At 35.9% G+C, this 19126-nt stretch overlaps 2 protein-coding genes across 4 annotated transcripts in view; one reads left to right on the top strand and one right to left on the bottom strand.

Annotated features, from left to right (window-relative positions):
- Positions 1-86: 86 nt before the first annotated feature.
- Positions 87-13404, bottom strand: LOC127880972 (uncharacterized). The gene is made up of 5 exons (XM_052428489.1): positions 13142-13404; positions 9160-9305; positions 8228-8335; positions 5611-5717; positions 87-4968 (listed from the first exon to the last, which is right to left on the bottom strand). The coding sequence occupies exons 1-5, from the start codon at positions 13289-13291 to the stop codon at positions 4796-4798; spliced, it is 684 nt and encodes a 227-aa protein (XP_052284449.1). The 5' UTR covers positions 13292-13404; the 3' UTR covers positions 87-4795.
- LOC127880970 (trifunctional purine biosynthetic protein adenosine-3-like) overlaps positions 13382-19126 on the top strand; it is a 56014-nt gene continuing 50269 nt past the window's right edge. For all 3 annotated transcript variants that reach the window (XR_008049834.1, XR_008049835.1, XM_052428488.1), the window contains exons 1-3: positions 13382-13491; positions 13975-14121; positions 18494-18616. Coding sequence is in view for 1 of the 3 variants with exons in the window: in XM_052428488.1 (XP_052284448.1) it covers positions 13467-13491; positions 13975-14121; positions 18494-18616 (295 nt within the window). In the remaining 2 variants the exon portion in view is untranslated. The remainder of the gene's footprint in view (positions 13492-13974; positions 14122-18493; positions 18617-19126) is intronic.

The following is a 19126-nucleotide window of genomic DNA, read 5'->3' as shown; positions in this document are numbered from 1 at the left end:
GAACTCAGTTTGATAGAATTTTTGATGATTGCAATAAATTGTAAACAGTGGTAATAAACAAGTACTTCAAAGAACCACACTTTAGATGAACATGATATTGTTTATTGCAATGTAACATTCCGCAATTAATGGCAAGTATCACTATTAATCTTCACCAATACATTTTTCAGTCCTCATACTTGTACCCATTGTGATCCTATACACGAAGCACTTACCAAGGATGCATTCGTACTCTAATATTTATCTTGCTGCTGGATCAGCTCCTCCACACAGCTTAGATAAGCTCCTTAACTAAGCCCAGATCAACTCATTCAAACAGCCCAGATCAGCTTATTAACACACCCCAGATCATCTCATTGACAAGATCAGATCAACTTATTCACACAGCCCAGATCAGCTGATTCACAGAGCCCAGATTATCTCATTTAACACAGCCCCAATCAGCTCATTCACAGAGCCCAGATCAGCTCATTGACACAGATCAGATCAACTCATTCACACAGCCCAGATCAGCTGATTCACAGAGCCCAGATCAGCTGATTCACACAGCCCAAATCAGCTCATTCACATAGCCCAGAATAGCTCATTGAAGCAGATCAGATCAGCTCATTCACTTAGCCCAGATATGATAATTTACACAGCACATATCTGCTCATTCACACAGCCCAGATATGATATGATAATTTACACAGCCCAGATCTGATCATTCACACGGCTCAGATCAGCTTCTTCACACAGCCCGGATCAACTCATTCACACAGTCCACATCAGCTCATTCACAAAGCCAAAATCAGCTGTTTCATGAAGCCCAGATCAGCTGTTTCACACAGTCCAGATCTGATAATTCACACTGCTCAGATCATTCACACTACCCAGATCAGCTGATTCACACAGCCTAGATCAGCTCACTAAGGAAGCCCAGATCATGTCCTTTACACAGCCCAGATCAGCTCATTCACACTGCTCAGACCAGCTCCTTCACATATTAAATATGTGATCACTCACTTAACCAAGATCAGCTCTTTCACAAAACCCAGATAGGCTCCTTCACACAGCCCAAATCTGATCATTCGCACAGACCAGATCAACTCATTCACACAGCCTGGATTAGCTGATTCACACAGCCCGATCAGCTGATTCACACATCCCAGATCAGCTCATTAACACATACCAGATCAGTTGATTCACACAGCTCAGATCTGATAGTTCACATTTTTTGTCCAGATCAGCTCATTTGCACAGCCCTGATAAGCTGATTCACACAGCCCAGATCAGATCACTCACACAGCCCAGATAAGCTCATTCACATAGCCCAGATCAGTTCCTTCACACAAGCCAAATCAGCTCTTTCACACAGCCCCGATCTGATCATTAACACAGCCAAGATCAGCGCATTCACACAGCCAAGATCGGATCATTCACACAATCCAGATTAGCTCATTCACATGGCTCAGATCAGCTCATTCACTCATCACATATCTGATCATTCACGAAACCAAGATCAGCTCCTTCACACAACCCAGATAGACTCATTCACACTGCCCAGATCTGATAATTACACAGCCCAAATCAGCTGATTCACATAGCCCAGATCAGTTGATTAACACAGCCCAGATCAGCCCATTCACACAGCCCAGATCTGATTATTCACACAGCCAAGATCAGCTCTTTCACACAGCCCAGATCAGCTCTTTCACACTGCCCAGATCAGATCACTCACACAGCCCAGATCAGCTCTTTCACACAGCCCAAATCATATTATTCAGACAGCCCAGATCAGCTCATTTACAAAGCCCATATCAGCTCATTCACACTGCCCAGATCAGATCATTCACACAACACAGATTTGATCATCAACACAGCATCAGTCAGCTATTAACTTAGTCCAGATCTGATCATTCACATAGCCCAGATCAGCTCATTCACAAAGCCCAGATTTGATCATTCACATGGCCCAGATCTGATCATTTACATAACCTAGATCAGCTCATTCACACAGTCCAGATTAGCTCATTCACACAGCTCAGATCAGCTCATTCAAACAGTCCAGATATGATCATTCACACAACCCAAATCAGCTCATTCACATGGCTCTGATATGATAATTCACACAGTCCAGATCAGCTGATTCACACAGCCAATATCAGCTGATTCACACAGTCCACATCAGCTCATAAACACAGCCCAGATCTGCTTATTCAAACAGCCCAGATCAGCTCATTAACACAGCCCTGATCAGCCAATTCATACAGCCCAGATCAGCTGATTCACACAGCACAGATCAGCTTATTCACATAGCCCAGATCAGATCACTCACAAAGCCCAGATCAGATCACTTACACAGCCCAGATCAGCTCATTCTCACAGCCTAGATCATCTGATTCATACAGCCCAAATCATCTGATTCACACAGCCCAGATCAGCTCATGCACATAGCCCATATCATCTCAGAAACACAGTCCAGATCAGATCACTTGCACAGCCCAGACCAGATCATTCACACAACCCAGATCAGCTCATTCAAACAGGCCAAATCAGCTCCTTCAAACAGGTCAAATCAGCTCCTTCACACAGCCCAGATCAGATCATTAACACAGCCTTGTTAAGATGCACAGGAATGTACATTCACTTTATTTGAGAGTTACTACAAAAACATAATTTTAAAGAGTGTAATATTTAATTGCAACATGACATAAAGTAAAAATAAAGTGAAAAACAATATTTGACAAATCATTCTTTTAACAACAAGATGCGTTTGTGAAACACAATGTCCCCCTATATGACGTTTGACCTTGTAGGATGACCTTGACCTTGTAGGATGACCTTGACCCTTCACCACTCAAAATGTGCAGCTCCATGAGATACACATGCATTTCAAATATAAAATTGCTAGCTTCAATATTGCAGAAGTGACATTACATGAGCAATTTTGACCCATATATTTGACCTTGAAGGATGACCTTGACCTTTCACCACTAAAAATGTGCAGCTCCATGAGATACACATGCATGCCAAATATCAAGTTGCTATCTTCAATATTGCAAAAGTATTCAGAAAATTAGCGATTTGGGCCACATATATTTGACCTCTGACCTTGAAGGATGACCTTGACCTTTCACCACTCTAAATGTGCAGCTCCATGAGATACACATGCATGCCAAATATCAAGTTGCTATCTTCAATATTGCAAAAGTACTCATAAAATGAGCGATTTTGGCCACATATATTTGACATCTGACCTTGAAGGATGACCTTGACCTTGACCTTTCACCACTCAAAATGTGCAGCTTCATAAGATACACATGCATGCCAAATATCAAGTTGCTATCTTGAATATTGAAATACTGCAAAAGTGTACATTAAATGAGCGATTTTGACCCATATATTTGACCTTTGACCTTGAAGGATGACCTTGACCTTTCACCACTCAAAATGTGCAGCTCAATGAGATACATATGCATGCCAAATATCAAGTTGCTATCTTCAATATTGCAAAAGTTATTGCAAATTTTAAAGTTGGCGCAAACCAACCAACCAACAGACCAACCAACAGACCAACCAACAGACCAACCAACAGACCAACAGACAGGGCAAAAACAATATGTCCCCCACTACTATAGTGGGGGACATAAAAATGTGAACATACTGTATATTTGAAAGCAGGGTTTACCCCAGCAAAACAAGATGAATTGACCTTTTAGTTTATTTGGTTACTGTGAAATTAAGACCTGCAAGATCAGGGCCCTCTCTCACACTTAGTAAGTATTTAGCTTTATATTCATGACACATCAGGTGGCATATCACAGCAATTAAGGGATGTAGCAATAACACTCCTGGTTGAGATTGAATGTTGGCAGCAACAAGCCATATTGTGCTTGGGGAAACCCTGTTTAAAAGTGGAAGTAAGAACAAATAAGAATCGATCTTAAAAACACACATACATATAAAGTACCGTTTTTACTGATGTTATTATACAATCTAATAAACCATCAGATCTGAAAGGCAAGCATACTTTCAAATACCCTTTACATGATTACAAATAAGTTTTTATCACATTGAATATATATTTGAATGAAAACATGATATCATGCAGTGATGCATTTATCCTGAACAAGTTAACTTTCAATCTAATCTGCAGTTTTGTGTGTATAAAACAATTTCTGTCCAAAGACCACAAGTAAGTTAATATTGTAATGTTTGATTTGAGAACATGATGACCATTCTTGATGGTGCTAAAAAACAAGGACAATTCTATATCTTACAAATTTACTTCAAAATGGTCTATAATTGTATTATCTTTTTCCAATTCAATAAATAGATACAAAATCAGTGGAATGTATTTTTATATCCGTCAAGTATGATGGATACAAATTAATAGTGACACAACATTTAGTTGAATCATAAAAGATCTTTATACAATATTGACAAGGGTTTTCTGTATTTATTAAGCTATAAAAAGTAACACCTATATTTATAAAAATGTATAAATATTACAAAGATTTTAGAATGACAGAAACAAAGGTAGCGTCATCTTTCTTTACAGTCATTCCATACAAAAGATTCTTAATAAACGAGGAAGGTCATGGCAAAAGCCCATGAAAAGGTAATTCCTTTACATGCTGCCAAATATCATATTACGCCTTCTAAAGAGGATCCTCCAAGATGGCACTTTACGCCTATAGTTGATTAGCATCCTTTACAGACTGATTCAAGATGACACTTTATATTTGAGCATGTAATCCTGCTTTCACAGTTCAGAACAAGCCTCATTTTATGCATAGATATTGCTTTGGGTTCAGAACAAGTTTGTTTGAAGCATTATGGTCATGAATTCTTCCGCGTCTATCAAACCATCACCGTTAGTATCTGCCTCTTCAATCATTTCCTGCAACTCTTCTTTCTTAAATTTAACCTTGGCATCTAAACAGGCTTGTTGAAGATCGTCAAATGATATTGCTCCCTTTTTATCTGCAAATAAACATGCTTTAATGAAAACAATTTCAAACGCAATTATGATCAATCTGCAAATGCTTAACATTTAAATTATGGGTTTACCCTGGTAAGGCAGTGCTCACATGAATTGTGGTTATAAAGAGGGTACAGCAAAGGAGTTTTCAACAAAAGACCCTTTTCATATTCTCGAAAATGAGTACTGTTCACGTTTCCTTCCTTGATAAAACAAACCAATTGCAAGGCTGTCAATGTTTAAGCTGGCATTGCATATATAAAGCTACAATGTATTCATGTGATAAAATGTTCAACAAAATAATAAATATTTGGTTTTTTGTCGTCAAAAGTGTCACAGATGTTGTGATTTGATGATATATTTTGACATTTTCCCCTTTCATTCTCATAATTCAAAATACTGTGTTGTAAACATTAAAATAAATTTTAAGAATTTAATTCATTAAATACATACAATTTGACAAAATATTTTTGTATTTTGTTAAACAACTCAATCCTATGTAGATTAACATAAGCAATATCTATAATATGGTAATACTGATAGTTTGGCATTTACATTTATTACAAATATTGAATTATTTTGTAACAGTATCACTCTTCAACCTATGGTTACAAGTACAAATAGCAAAACTAAATTAAAGATACCTCTGTCAAACATTGAAAACCCCTTTTTGATTTCATCGTAGGCATCTATGGAGTCTGGATCCTGTCTGTCAATCACGGTCTCTAGGAACTCATTGAAATCAAGCATTCTGAAAACAAAGGACAAAATGTGGATCAAACAAAGAAAACAGACAATCATTAGATTGACAAGAGGGCCGAAAAGCTCAAGGTATCTCACTAGGATATTTAAAGACTAACTGGTTATGTGCAGATTTTGTGAAGTTACTGTAATACCTGTGTTTTTTTCTACGATTTTTTACTCTGTATGACACAGAATGTATGTGGTCTGCGACAATTTCAGTTTTTTCTATAAACATATAAAAAACAAGAGGGCCTGAAAGACCCAAGGTATCCCCCGCAACATATGCTTTGTTTGAGGATGGGTGCAAAGCGCTTCCAAGATATGGCTCCGGACACAAAATGCCTATAGTAAAAAGCATTTTTTCAAGATACAAAGGGCCATAAGTCTGTTTTTAACAGATGGTGTACAATGCCATTTGGCGTGCATCATCCTCTTATGCATATATATACTCATACCAAGTTTAAATGAAATCCACCAAAGCACTTCCAAGATATATGGCTCCGGACACAAAAGTGCCTATAGTAAAAAGCATTTTTTCAAGATACAAAAGGCCATAAGTCTGTTTTGAACAGATGGTGTACAATGCCATTTGGCGTGCATCATCCTCGTATGCATATATATACTCATACCAAGTTTCAATGAAAATCGCCAAAGAACTTCCAAGACATGGCTCCGGACACTAAAAAGCATTTTTTCAAGATACAAAGGGCCATAAGTCTGTTTTTAACAGATGGTGTACAATGCCATTTGGCGTGCATCATCCTCTTATGCATATATATACTCATACCAAGTTTAAATGAAATCCACCAAAGAACTTCCAAGATATGGCTCCGGACACAAAAGTGCCGGCCGGACGGACGGACAACGCCAAAACAATATCCCTTAACTCTGGCGGGGGATAACAAATAACCCCAAGTGTACAGCACATTTTGACCCAAAGAGCATGATTTCAACAAACTTAAAAGATAGCCACCATACCATGTCGCACACTTTATATCAAAACCCTTAACTGTTGTGGTCTCAGAGAATACCATTTTTCAAGTTATTTACAATATAAATCTTTATAAATCATATAACCCTTGGGGCATTGCTAGCTTTGATTCCAGGAGCATGATTTGAACAAATTTTGAGGAGGCTACACAGCGATGTTACACACCAAATACTGTGAAACCATTTATTTTCATCAGCACAAAAATTGTCTTTTTTTTGGTCAAGTTTCTATTTAGTCAGCCCTTAAAAATGCGTTTTACTGATTTTGAAAAAAAAGACGTCAGTCAATGTCCGATTAGTTTGTAATACTGTTTGCAATTGCAATAATTTTATGGTGGGGAGAGAAAGGGTAACTTTGGTGTCACGTGCAGGAGGTGGTTCCTGTTTATCACATGCCAATTTACTAGTCTTTTGTTATAAGGTGATGATTACACATCGTTATCTTTTAATTTTGTTTATTGTCTTTGTTTCAGATCTGCTGCATGTTGGCTGTATAATCTGCAACATCCCCTAAGTACACAGTACACACATTAGTAATTAAGAAATAAACAATTAGTGTTTATCCTTACTACATTGTATTCTTGGTAAACAAAGTCAGAAGTTTTACAGCTTTACTGCAGTGTTTTGCAGAAAATGCAACGTTTCAGTTAAATACAAAGAATAATGTATTCTTTTTGTGTCATAACTGGATTTATCTTAATTAAAACAGATGCAGTATGTATGTGTGGATTATGTGGGATATTAATGTGGTTCATCCTAACAGTAATTCATTCCAACATTTGTTTAAACAATTGACAAAATTATTCGTTAGGAACATTAACTTATCAATTGGTCTACTGAAGAAATAGAAGAAAATGTTTGTTTGACGAATTAGATTTGTTTCACTGTATCAACCCCTGACCCTTGCAGTTTCATAGATTTCTTTTACTCCCATTTAAAGGTCTGGGTTGAATCTATCAAGTTTTATGATTTTAAACGTATACTTTGAGTTGACAAAATAAGTTTGGCATTTTCATAATATTCAAAGGATCCAATTTACAAGTTGTTCAGATAATATGGCTGGTTATTGTACTTGACCAAGATTTTAAGCCCACAGGCCCTCCTTCACCACCAACATCAAAGATTTGCCCCTTATATGTCAATTTTTTTATTTTTCTTTATGGGTGCATACAAATAAGCTGAAATGTTATCTGTTTAGAACATTGAATAAATGGTAATACAATTAATCTGATTTTACACAGGGGTGTCAATTTGCCGAAATCTAAAATCCTGAAAATCATCCTAGAATTTGGGGGCCAGAGTCAAAAGTTTTAATGATTCATTAAATTATGTTTCCTTTGTAAACAATATGCCAAAGGTCAATAACTTGTGTTTAAGAGTGACATTTTGTGAGAAGAATGCTTAAAATAACCAAAACAATCCTCTGATTTTTATCAATATCAAAAGTTTTCATTGAGGGCTTAAATCCTGAATTCAGGAATAATCCTGAAAATTGACACCTCTGTTGAAATTACAACAGTGACATACCCAAGTCCTTTCAAACTTCCATCATTTGCAAGCTGTTTGGCTTCTTCTCTCTTCACCTTGAAACCCAATGCTTTCATTGCACGCCTTAACTCAGGAGGACTTAAGAATCTGGAAAATCAAGGACAAATTCAGTCTTTGTAATGGCCATCAGACTAAGGTAAAAAACACAGTAAAACTGTTCAAGGCCCACTGATATTGATTACAATGCTGGCCTTCCTATCCATGTGAAAGATTGTGGTAAAGTAGCTACCAAGTAGCTTATTGTTTTTTTATGTCATTAGTAAACTTTAGTCCTGCTATATAATATTTCAGATCACTTCAACACGCAGGCAATAATTAATAAGCTTCTTTTGCGGGAAATAAAGTTCAACGTTAAATTTGCAACAGTTTCTAGAATTAAGGTTAATACTATATTGTATTTAGCATCAATAAAATGACAGGTTTTGTTTGTCCCTTGAACATATACTTCCTAACTGTATTCATTACAGATCCAGTTGAAACCAACATATAACTAAACTTCAACTTATTAATAATAAGAATAAAAAGTCCGGTGATTGAACATTTACAGGTTACAAATGGAGATTAGGTCATTAACAAAATGTTCTAAACAAAGAATAATGGAGGTGGGTAATGCTCAGTTCAACTCGAAAGTAAAACGATTATCGAATATTCAAATTTAAAGAATATTATTTAATATTATGTCTAATACTTGTTTGGTGCATAAAGGCATAGGAATTATATCTAGAGTACATGCCCGTATGGCTGATAAAATATTCAGATAAAGTACTAATTTGCATTTGACTGGCCAGTAATTGTGCCATTAATAGTTTACAAGACCTGGTGCCTAGTAATTATTTTGCAACTTTTGCATAGATAGAATGTTAGTTGATGATACATTTCAAAATTAAACCTAGCAGTAATAATTATCTTACCCATCATTATTGGTGTCAAAGAGCTCAAAAACAACCCTGAGATCTCTGATTTCTTGTGGTGTGAGATTGTCCAGGATTCTTGTGGAGACCTTAACCCCGTGAATTTCTTTTTCATTTACTGGATGTGAAGTAAGGAGTTTAATCAACTGAAAACAAAAAGGAACTATTATTACACATAAAGAACATGCTTTTACTTATCAATTGGTTTTAATGAACAAGGTTCGCACATTTTACCAAAATACTGTAACAGGAATGCACTCATTGCAACATCATGAACACAGCATTGACTGTCTGGTACCAACTGAGAAACTGGCCTGGCTTAGCAAGTGCATAATTATTTTAACTATGCCCATGGTTTGTTATATACCTGCCTGCTAAATAATGCCATGAGTAGCATAACAAGTTAGACCCTGTTTCAATGTTAAGTTTTTACTATACATATTACATTTGTTCAACAGGGGAAATGCAAATGCAGTCCCGTTGAAGAAAATCTTAGTTCCAGAATAAATCTTTAACTGATGGATGTAGGTTCAATACCAGCAGTGAACACAATTATCCTCTGAGCTTTAATTTTGTAGAATTTATGCCTGCTACTTGTTTTTCTTTTATCTGACAGATTACCAGGCCTGGTGGCAAGTAATGCATTTGACAACTTTACCAGAGATGGCATGATTGACTCACTGTAGTAGTCTACTTTAAGTGATATCTCCCATACAATGGCAGTTTGTCTGCTGGTTTGGTATTAAATCAGATATTTAAGTCTTCTTTTCAATCCCTAGCTATTATTTACAAAGCAGCACAGGTGGTTAGCGTGTGGCTATGATATTAATTAGTGAAAACATCATTTTGAATGATAAATTATCATATTATAACGAAAAATCAACTTTTCCGAAAAAAATATTTCACTATCAAATATATATATAACAAGGTATCCAACTCGAAATCACCCGAAAACGGGGTGTATCGTTTTGAACAGCCGTTACTTCATTAATTTTGCAGTGATTTTTACGATCTTTGTCTTATTCAATGCAGGAATGAAGTTCCTTTCTGGAAATGTATATGTCTTGCAATATTTTTACAAATACTGGGTCAACTTTTAAGAAATAACACGATACACAACTCGCGTGACCCAGTTAACATCGATCAGACCGTATTTTTGACTGAAATGTTCATGGAGTTAAGGGCATTTTCCCTGCAAAGTTCACAGACCTCGATACCATAATTCAATAAAACGTATGAAACAAAGATATCAGTAAAACTGATGGATGCTCCCCAATTATGCTTTGTCGATATATGGTTAAATTGTGTGGAAAAAAAGTATGACGTTGAGAAAATCTATTATGAGCCTCAGTGACCTTGACCCCAGTGACCTCAAACCTCATTAAAAAGGTAGAGGTCCATGCAAGGTACCTACATCCCAAATATATAAGAGATCGATTAAATGTTAAAGGCGCTATGAGAAACTGTAACCAAAGTACAGTGACCTTGAGAAAATCTATTATTAGCCTTGGTGACCTTGACCTTGACTCCAGTGACCTCAAACCTCATCAAAAGGTAGAAGTCCATGCAAGGTACCTACATGGCAAATATGTAAGAGATCGGTAAAGTATTGAAGGCCCTATGAGAAACTGTAACAAAAGGGTGATGGAAAATCTATTATTAGCCTCGGTGACCTTGACCCCAGTGACCTCAAACCCCATCAAAAGGTAGAGGTCCATGCAAGGTACCTACATGGCAAATATGTAAGAGATCGGTAAAGTATTGAAGGCCCCATTAGAAACTGTAACAAAAGCGTGACGGAAAATCTATTATTAGCCTCGGTGACCTTGACCCCAGTGACCTCAAACCTCATCAAAAGGTAGAGGTCCATGCAAGGTACCTACATGCCAAATATGAAAGAGATCGGTAAAGTATTGAAGGCGCTATGAGAAACGGTAACAAAAGTGTGACGGAAGGAAGGAAGGTAGTAAGGAAGGAACCCCAAACTGGCAACTATATGCTCCCCATATATATATATATGGGGAGCATAAAAACATTCTTACCGTGCTTGCCGTTGCATTATGCATAAAAACTAACTGTCCAGCGCATTTTGAAACCTTTGTTTACATACATTTCAACTAACTGACATTTTAAACACACAAGTGATTTCATTGGTCCAATGCAAAGGTGTGTCTTTACAACTGGACATTTCATTCATAAATACGGTCTGATCGATGTTAACTGGGTCAAGCGAATTGTGTATCAAATTATTTCTTAAAATTTGACCCAGCCTGTGTAGAAATATTACAAGATATATACATTTCCAGAAAGGAAATTCATTTCTGCGTTGAATAAGACCGGGTAATGAAAATCGCTGCAAAATTGATGAAGTAATGGCTATTCAAAACGATGCACCCCGTTTGCGGATGATTTTGAGTTGGATACCTTGTTATATATATATTAGAAAGTGATTTATTTTTTTCAGAAAAGTTGCTTTTCCGTTATAATATAATAATTTATCATTCAAAATGATGTTTTCACTAATTGATATCATAGCCACACACTAACCACCTGTGCAAAGCAGCAGTGCCAAAGGCTTGGACCTAAATGACTTAATGGTGGGTCAGAGTGTACAAACCATGGGTTAAAAAGCAACCTGCCCTGAAGGTCAGTTGTTAAAAGGGCTGTGTTAGTTTGAGCCTAGAATAAGGTGCAATTTTACATTAGCATGGATTAACAATAATTTGAATGCCTTATGATTTTAATATTACTTTGGTTAAAAACATTGCAAAGTAAGTTTGTTGAGTGTTTTCAATGAATGACTGTTCGTATCAAACAGACTAGTCATTACTGGTATAAGCAAAGTGTCTGGGTCATGAATGGATTAACAGATTCATATACAAGTAAGCCAAAGGGAGATGTGAAAATTAAGTTAGGTTTGAAAAGTGTTTTATTTAAATTTTAACCCTTTTTATTTTATGCTTTCCGGTGGTTTATAGAGAAATATCAGTGAATTAAAACTGATAGTTCACTGTTTCAAACAGTGAAAAATATCAGTGAAAATTATCGATAAATTTTCACAGTTAAAATGTTAAATGACGTCATTTTTTAACAAAATGATGTCATTATTCCAGCTTGATTTTTAAATTTGGTTAAAACCACAGCCATTTGACAAATTAAAGTTTGGTATTGCCATAAAAATTTTCCCAAACGTTAGTTTTCAGCTTTCAGTTTTTTTCAGAAAAGCTGCAAACAATTTTGTTCCAAAAGCGCATTATTTGCAAGTGAACAATTAAAATTAGTATTAAAACTGTACAATTTGGCAAAAAGGCATATAAAAGCACATAAAGATGGGTTTGTGCAACTTAGTACCAGGCAATTTACAAGGGCCATCATTCCCAATCGGGGTATTCCAAAACACAAATTTGCCAAATTTCCGGATTGTTTGCACTAATTTTTCCTGATTGGCACAGTATCAATACTTTTCACAATTAAGCAAAAATTTGTTTCATTGGGAATGCCTCCGTTTTCCGGAGGCGCAGACAGTGCTGAAAAACCCCTGATGGAACTATCAGCTTTGCATGGTTAAACATGTAAATAATTAATTTTGGCATGGATATAACAGGATTTCAATAAATCTTCAACGCTAAATCGTTTGTTGCGGCTTTGTTTGCATTAATTCAGAAATTATTTTATTTGTTTCCTTAAGTGCTATTTACATGGTAATCAGAGGATATGTCAAATTAACTTGAAGAAAAATATGTATAATTTGTATTTTATTTAATAAAAGTATAGCAGATCTGGATCTGGATGGTGACGTCCAAGAAACCAATTCTGGCTTTAACTCGACGGTGGTAGAGTGCGCGATTGTTACACTATTGCTGTTTTGCAGATTCGGTCAAAGATTACACTGATGTGAACATTCAGTCACATAGATGCAACTTCACTGAAAGGCTTTGTGTAAAAGCCTGTATACATCTACACAAAAGTAAATATAACAGACCTGTTCGCCAGGTTTTGGTGGCGGTTGGAAGTATGAAGGCGCCATTGGATCGTTTGATGCCGATGAGTCTGCTACTGACTTTTTGCATGACTTCTTTTTCCCTTTCTTGCCCTTTTTCCCTTTAGTTCCTTTCTTCCCTTTCTTCGGCATGGCCCTATACTATTAATGTAGATTGCACGTAAGAACACTTATTTATAAACACACATTCGCCATTTTGACGCTTTCTTGTTGTTATATGACGTCATCATTTATCACATAAATTTGCGTTGTGGAATTCGCTGCATTTGGCGTGGAAATCGTAATACTTTTTACCGAAACTTTTATAATGTTTATAGGAACAACTGATACAGGTTGGTTTAACTTTAATGACAGTTGTTTAATGTATTGATATGCACATTCCTTTGCGCAATGCATTAGATTGGAACGCATGTCATGTCACATAACATCTTTTTATTTAAGTTTAGGCCTACATTGCTCCAATAATCCCTCAACATTGCTTCAATAACCCCTCAACAAGTATCACGAATGTATCACGGTCATATCAGCTAGAATGACCGGTGTATGCCCGGTGTATGACTTTCATTCATTGATAATTTTTAACTTTATTATTATTTATACATATACATTTAGGAAGAAAATGTCTCCAGATTAGTATAAAAATAATAACTATAAATTTAAATCAAGTTGAACTTAAGAAAAAAGATTAACTCTTGAGGTTTTTTAATATTTTATTATGAGCAAACAAAGACCTACTTATTCAGCTTATGTTAACATAGTACAAATTACTTGTCACATAAACGTGGAAATGCTGTAAAGGATATTTATCATGTCAGTTTCTAGAATGACTGCCAATGTACTAGTAATTGGCAGTGGTGGTCGGGAACATGCATTGTCTTGGAAACTAACACAGTCACCTGATGTGAAGCATGTCTACATCGCCCCTGGTAACGCTGGAACTAGCCAATGCGGCAGCAATATTGGTAAGAACTAATTCACAGAATCATTTTAAAGGTTTTTTATGCCCCCCCAGATCGAATTATCAGGGGGTATATCGTTTTTGGCCTGTCTGCCTGACAGCCCGCATGCCCGTCCGTCCGTCTGTCTGTCATTGTATGTGTGTGTCTGTCCAACTTTAACCTTTCTCATAAAATGAAAACTCTTGGGTCCATGTTCTTTAAACTTCACATGTGCATGCATCTCATTGAGATCTACCATCAAACATGGTTTGAGGTCACTAGATCAAAGGTCAAGGTCACTGTGGCCTTTACATTCAAAATATAACATTGTTTCTAAAAAAATCTGCCATGTGGCTTCAAAGCGCAGTAGGAGGCATTGTGTTTCACAAGCACAGCACTTGTTTTAGCTATTTGTACCATATATGCACGCCGGGTATGCGAATACTTCATTTACGGATGGCACTTCACTTACAGAGAACAACAAACGCCACGCGCGAGAGGTGAGTTCTTCAGCTTTTTTGTATTTATGTTCTGTTTATTTGGTTTTTAGACACAGAACATTGTTTGGGTGATTAATGGTATAGCACTTCGTATTGCGAAGAAAGAAATTCGCGGAAAAACGGTGAATTATTTAAAAAAAACGATAAAATTTAATCGATAATCAGCATGAATTGAATGATCAGTACATATTTAAACAAAATAAACATACTTGGAAATAAATCAAGAACGTGCTTACTATTCGAAATAAAAGATCAATATATCCAGTAATGTTACAACATGTTACATTTTAGTTTACTAATGTATTTGAGAAAATTCAAATGTTTTAAGAGTCGCATGCACATTTTTCATCTGCACTTCGTTTACCGATCATCTAAAAAACAATGGCACTTCGTTTCCTGACATCTAGACACTTTTTTCCAGATATAACACACTCGTATTTTTTTAATCAAAAATGCAGAATTCGCTGTGGAATACTGTTAAAGTAAGCAGGCAATAAATAAAAATGTATGTACTTAGTACGCAAATAAAAAACGAATAACCGAAGCATGTTCTTATCCCTTTGAAATATGATTGTGATTTGGTATAAACGTGAAAGATAAATGTAAAACAAATTGGATATGTCTAATGAGTAAAATCTATATGACCATATATTTAAAATTACGTTCTAAGCGGTTGATCTAAAGCATTTATCTTTATGTCCAAATGAAGGTACTAAGGCTATTTTCTTTTATATTAGATAGCATGTCATGAATAATCACTCTGCTTAAACTGTCTCTCAGAGATTAATATCAGCAGCGATGCAGGTTCGAAATTCTATTGGAACTTTTTGGCTCAATGCCAATAAACGAAAATAGCAATAAAAGAACGAGCGGGGTTGATTTAATCACACGATAGTGGTGTAAAAATTATGCATATCCGTCTTTTTTTTAAATATAAACACAACACATGCTGCATATGAAGTTCTATCCAATATAGCACCCTAAACTTCGTTTGTGTGGGTATACTAAGTACTGACTCCATAATATGACATTTAAACATTTTATGTACGCATTCCTTTTTTTCCAGAATCAGTTGATTTTACGATTTAATTTTAACCGTGATTCTTAAAACTCAACCAATGCAGTGATTTAGGGTCAGGTGAATCGCACTTCGAGCAAACGTTAGCGTTGCGTAAAGGGAAGTGCTCCCTATAAGCAGGGCTCAAAATACAGGGAGTTTTACCATTCTCTTTTTAATTTTGTTGCTACGCATAAGTATCGTCTTGATGATGCGATTCAAATAAGCACAACCGACATAGGATTTTATAAAGAACAAATGTGTATTTGCGTCATAAAGACCCCTTTACTACCGTTATCTAGAGCCCTGCTATAAGTAAAATTAAACACGATTGTGTTGATTCGCATTATCCGTACACATTTATTTAATAATAAATATTATCTTATTTGAAAATTGCAATTATAATAAACATAGTATAAATTAATAGTCATGTGATTTTTGAAAAATATATTTTAAAAATGTTTCGTATGAATAGCCATAATATAAATAAATGCATTTGAGGTAGAAGATAAAACTCAGTTATTAGAGTGCCCGCTTTGTTGCAAGTCTCCGTAATCTGAAGTGCCCTTTATCGGTAAACAAAGTGGCTGCAACTTTATGTATGCCACCTATTACAAAATGTACTATCTTTGTTTATATTTCATTGACTGCTATCAAAATTTCAGTATTTGAAGCACAGTGATTACTCTACATGCTGGAATAGCAAAAAAATTCTTGCAATAATTCTAAGTAGTTTTATTTTGTTAAAATGTTTAATGTTCATCCAGTTTATGCTGTTTTCCGATCAAATTTTCTATTTTTTGGGCAAAACTGTTCCATTCTTCCGTGAAATTGTGTATTCCCAATACAAAAGGATACACCATTTATCAACTCGACCATGTGTCTTGTCTTAAAAACGAATCTTTAGGATATAACTTTAAATAAAACAGAGGAACTTACCTCTAGCGCGTGGCGTTTGTTGTTCTCTGTTAGTGAAGTGCCATCCGTAAACGAAGTATTCGCATACCCGGCGTGATATGGTCCTAGTTTCCAGGCCTCGACACTAACAGTGTCCCGGGAACCCAAGACCCCCAAATTTTGGTGAGGGACACCAGTTTTTCCAAGATTTTGCTCTAATTTTACTAGGCAGGATTCTCTGTGGACACCAATCTGTAAAAGTTAGTTTCAAGCCCTGGTTTCGTATTTGTATACCTTTTTACCATAGTGCTATATTTGCATAATCATAGTCTGTAGATCCCTTTTGCAGCAAGTATTGTATTTTCATATGCATATTCTTTATATCAAGGATAATTGCTTACCCCAAAAAAGTAAAAAATACAAATTATTGAAGTAAATTGTTTTCTTTTAATTACGAAGAAGTATAATAACATCATTTGCATAGGATGATTTTCTAGCTGATGAAGATGAAAACGCATTTATACTGATGTCCTGTAACAGTATTGTTTTACGCCTCACTTGTAAGATTAACCATTATATCCATAAGAAGAGATGAATATTAGCTTATATGTGTCAAGCATTGGTAAAACACATGCTGGGCTTTTTATGCCCCCGGTAGGGTGGCATATAGCAGTTGAACTGTCCGTCAGTCAGTATGTCAGTCTGTCCGTCCATCCGAAAAAAACTAACATTGGCCATAACTTTTTAAATATTGAAGATAGCACCTTGATATTTGGCATGCATGTGTATCTCATGGAGCTGCACATTTTGAGTGGTAAAATTTCAAGGTGAACATCATCCTTCAAGGTCTAGGGTTGAAAAAACAAAGTCAAGGGAAGTAATAAGCTTTAAATGGACATAGTTATCTGACCTGCCCACGTATATATTTTTGTTAAATAAATCAAAGCGGCGCAGTAGGCGGCATTGTGTTTCTGACAAACACATTGTGGTAAAATCTCAAGGTCAAGGTCATCCTTTACGGTCTACGGTAAAAAATACAGATTTAAGGGAAGTAATAAGCTTTAAAAAGGGAGAAAATTATTCAATTTTGAACATAGCCACTTTATATATTTGGCATGCATGTGTATCTCATGGAGCTGCACATTTTGAGTGGTGAATCTACAGTCACGGTATTGGCTTTTAATTATTTGCTACTAAAAATAGAGATTTGTTACAGACAATTATTTTCAAGGGAAGTAATTTATATAATTATAAATCTCATATTTTATATTTCCTTACAAAGAATAGAAGTTCTTTTCACAGTTACTGTACAGATTTATTATTTTGATTATTTATAACCAAAGCGATTGATTTTTCAAAGTATTTTTTAAAATGATATAATTATAATTTCTTCGATGTTCATTACATACCTGTGGACTTATGTCCATAGATACATGATCAACTCTGGCTATGATCTCTTTTAAACCACAGGCCTTGGTTGTCAGTGATGTCTGAAATGGTCATAATTGACTGTGAGACCCTCCCCCCCCCCCTCTTGTTGGATTGGACAAAATTCAAGGGAAGTAATAACCTTTAAAGGGAGATGATTTCTATACCTGCCAAATGATAAATAGAAATTTTATTTCAATGCGGCGCAGTTGGGGGCATTGTGTTTCTGACAAACACAACTCTTGTTTTCTTGATTTTCGGAATAAGCCCGGCCTTACGTTTAAAAAAAAAAATTATTGACAAAACTGAGAAATGAATTTTTTTTAAAGTTAGCTTGAAATTTGGTGAAATCACATTGTTTTAAAGAAATTTTCTTTGGGGAAGGGGCCTTTCTCATGGGGGAAGGGGCCTTAATAAGGCTCTTGCTTAAGAAGGAAAAAAGCCATGACATGTGCAAGAACTCAGGGGTTATAGGTTTGCAAACTTAACATTTTTCCTTAATTTCTTTGTACAGACCTGGACATTGCCAACTTTGCCAGTGTAGTCACCTGGTGTAAAGAGCACAGTGTTGACCTAGTGGTTGTGGGTCCTGAAGATCCACTATCCGCAGGGATTGCAGACCAATTGGCTCTGAATGGTATATCATATTCTCATTATTTGTAGGGCTGAGTACCCTGCAATTAACCCTTTCCCACTTAGAAGCAAAGTGAAAATGGCTATGTGCAAAAAGCATAGAGCCAGAACAGCTTGCAAGAAACTTATCAGGTTTTAGTCTGTTTGCCACTCATCAGTATCTAAATGTTCAGTATTTTGATAATTGCACACTCCGGTATTTAGCGTTCATTTCATAATCAATTGGTCTTATTATTGCATACTCGGGTATCACTTGTTTTGATCATTGCAGTTTGCATTGGTAAGTATCAAGACATTTGTTTTCATTATTGCACCAGCAGATATAATGTGTTTTGATAATTGCATGCTTGGGTATCAAGTGTTTTACACACTCAGGTATCAAGTGTTTTACACACTCAGGTATCAAGTGTTGTGATTATTGTACACTCTGGTATCAAGTGTTGTGATTATTGCACACGCTGGTACCAAGTGTTCTGATTAATGCACAGGCAGGTATAAAAGGTTTGGATCATTG

The sequence above is a fragment of the Dreissena polymorpha genome, chromosome 5 (assembly GCF_020536995.1).
Source record: "Dreissena polymorpha isolate Duluth1 chromosome 5, UMN_Dpol_1.0, whole genome shotgun sequence".
NCBI classification, from domain to species: Eukaryota; Metazoa; Mollusca; class Bivalvia; order Myida; family Dreissenidae; genus Dreissena; species Dreissena polymorpha.
The sequence above is the reverse complement of the archived record's forward strand: the minus strand, read 5'-3'. Positions and strand labels throughout refer to the sequence as shown.

What these genes read in the sequence shown, in the direction of transcription:
- LOC127880972 (XM_052428489.1), bottom strand. Translation starts at nt 13,291, where the DNA reads ATGCCGAAGAAAGGGAAGAAAGGAACTAAAGGGAAAAAGGGCAAGAAA. An exon ending in GGAAGTTTGAAAGGACTTGG is followed by an intron (nt 5,718 to 8,227) that starts GTATGTCACTGT and finishes CTTTGTTTTCAG; the next exon opens with AATGCTTGATTTCAATGAGT. An exon ending in GTTTTCAATGTTTGACAGAG is followed by an intron (nt 4,969 to 5,610) that starts GTATCTTTAATT and finishes GTTTATTTGCAG; the next exon opens with ATAAAAAGGGAGCAATATCA.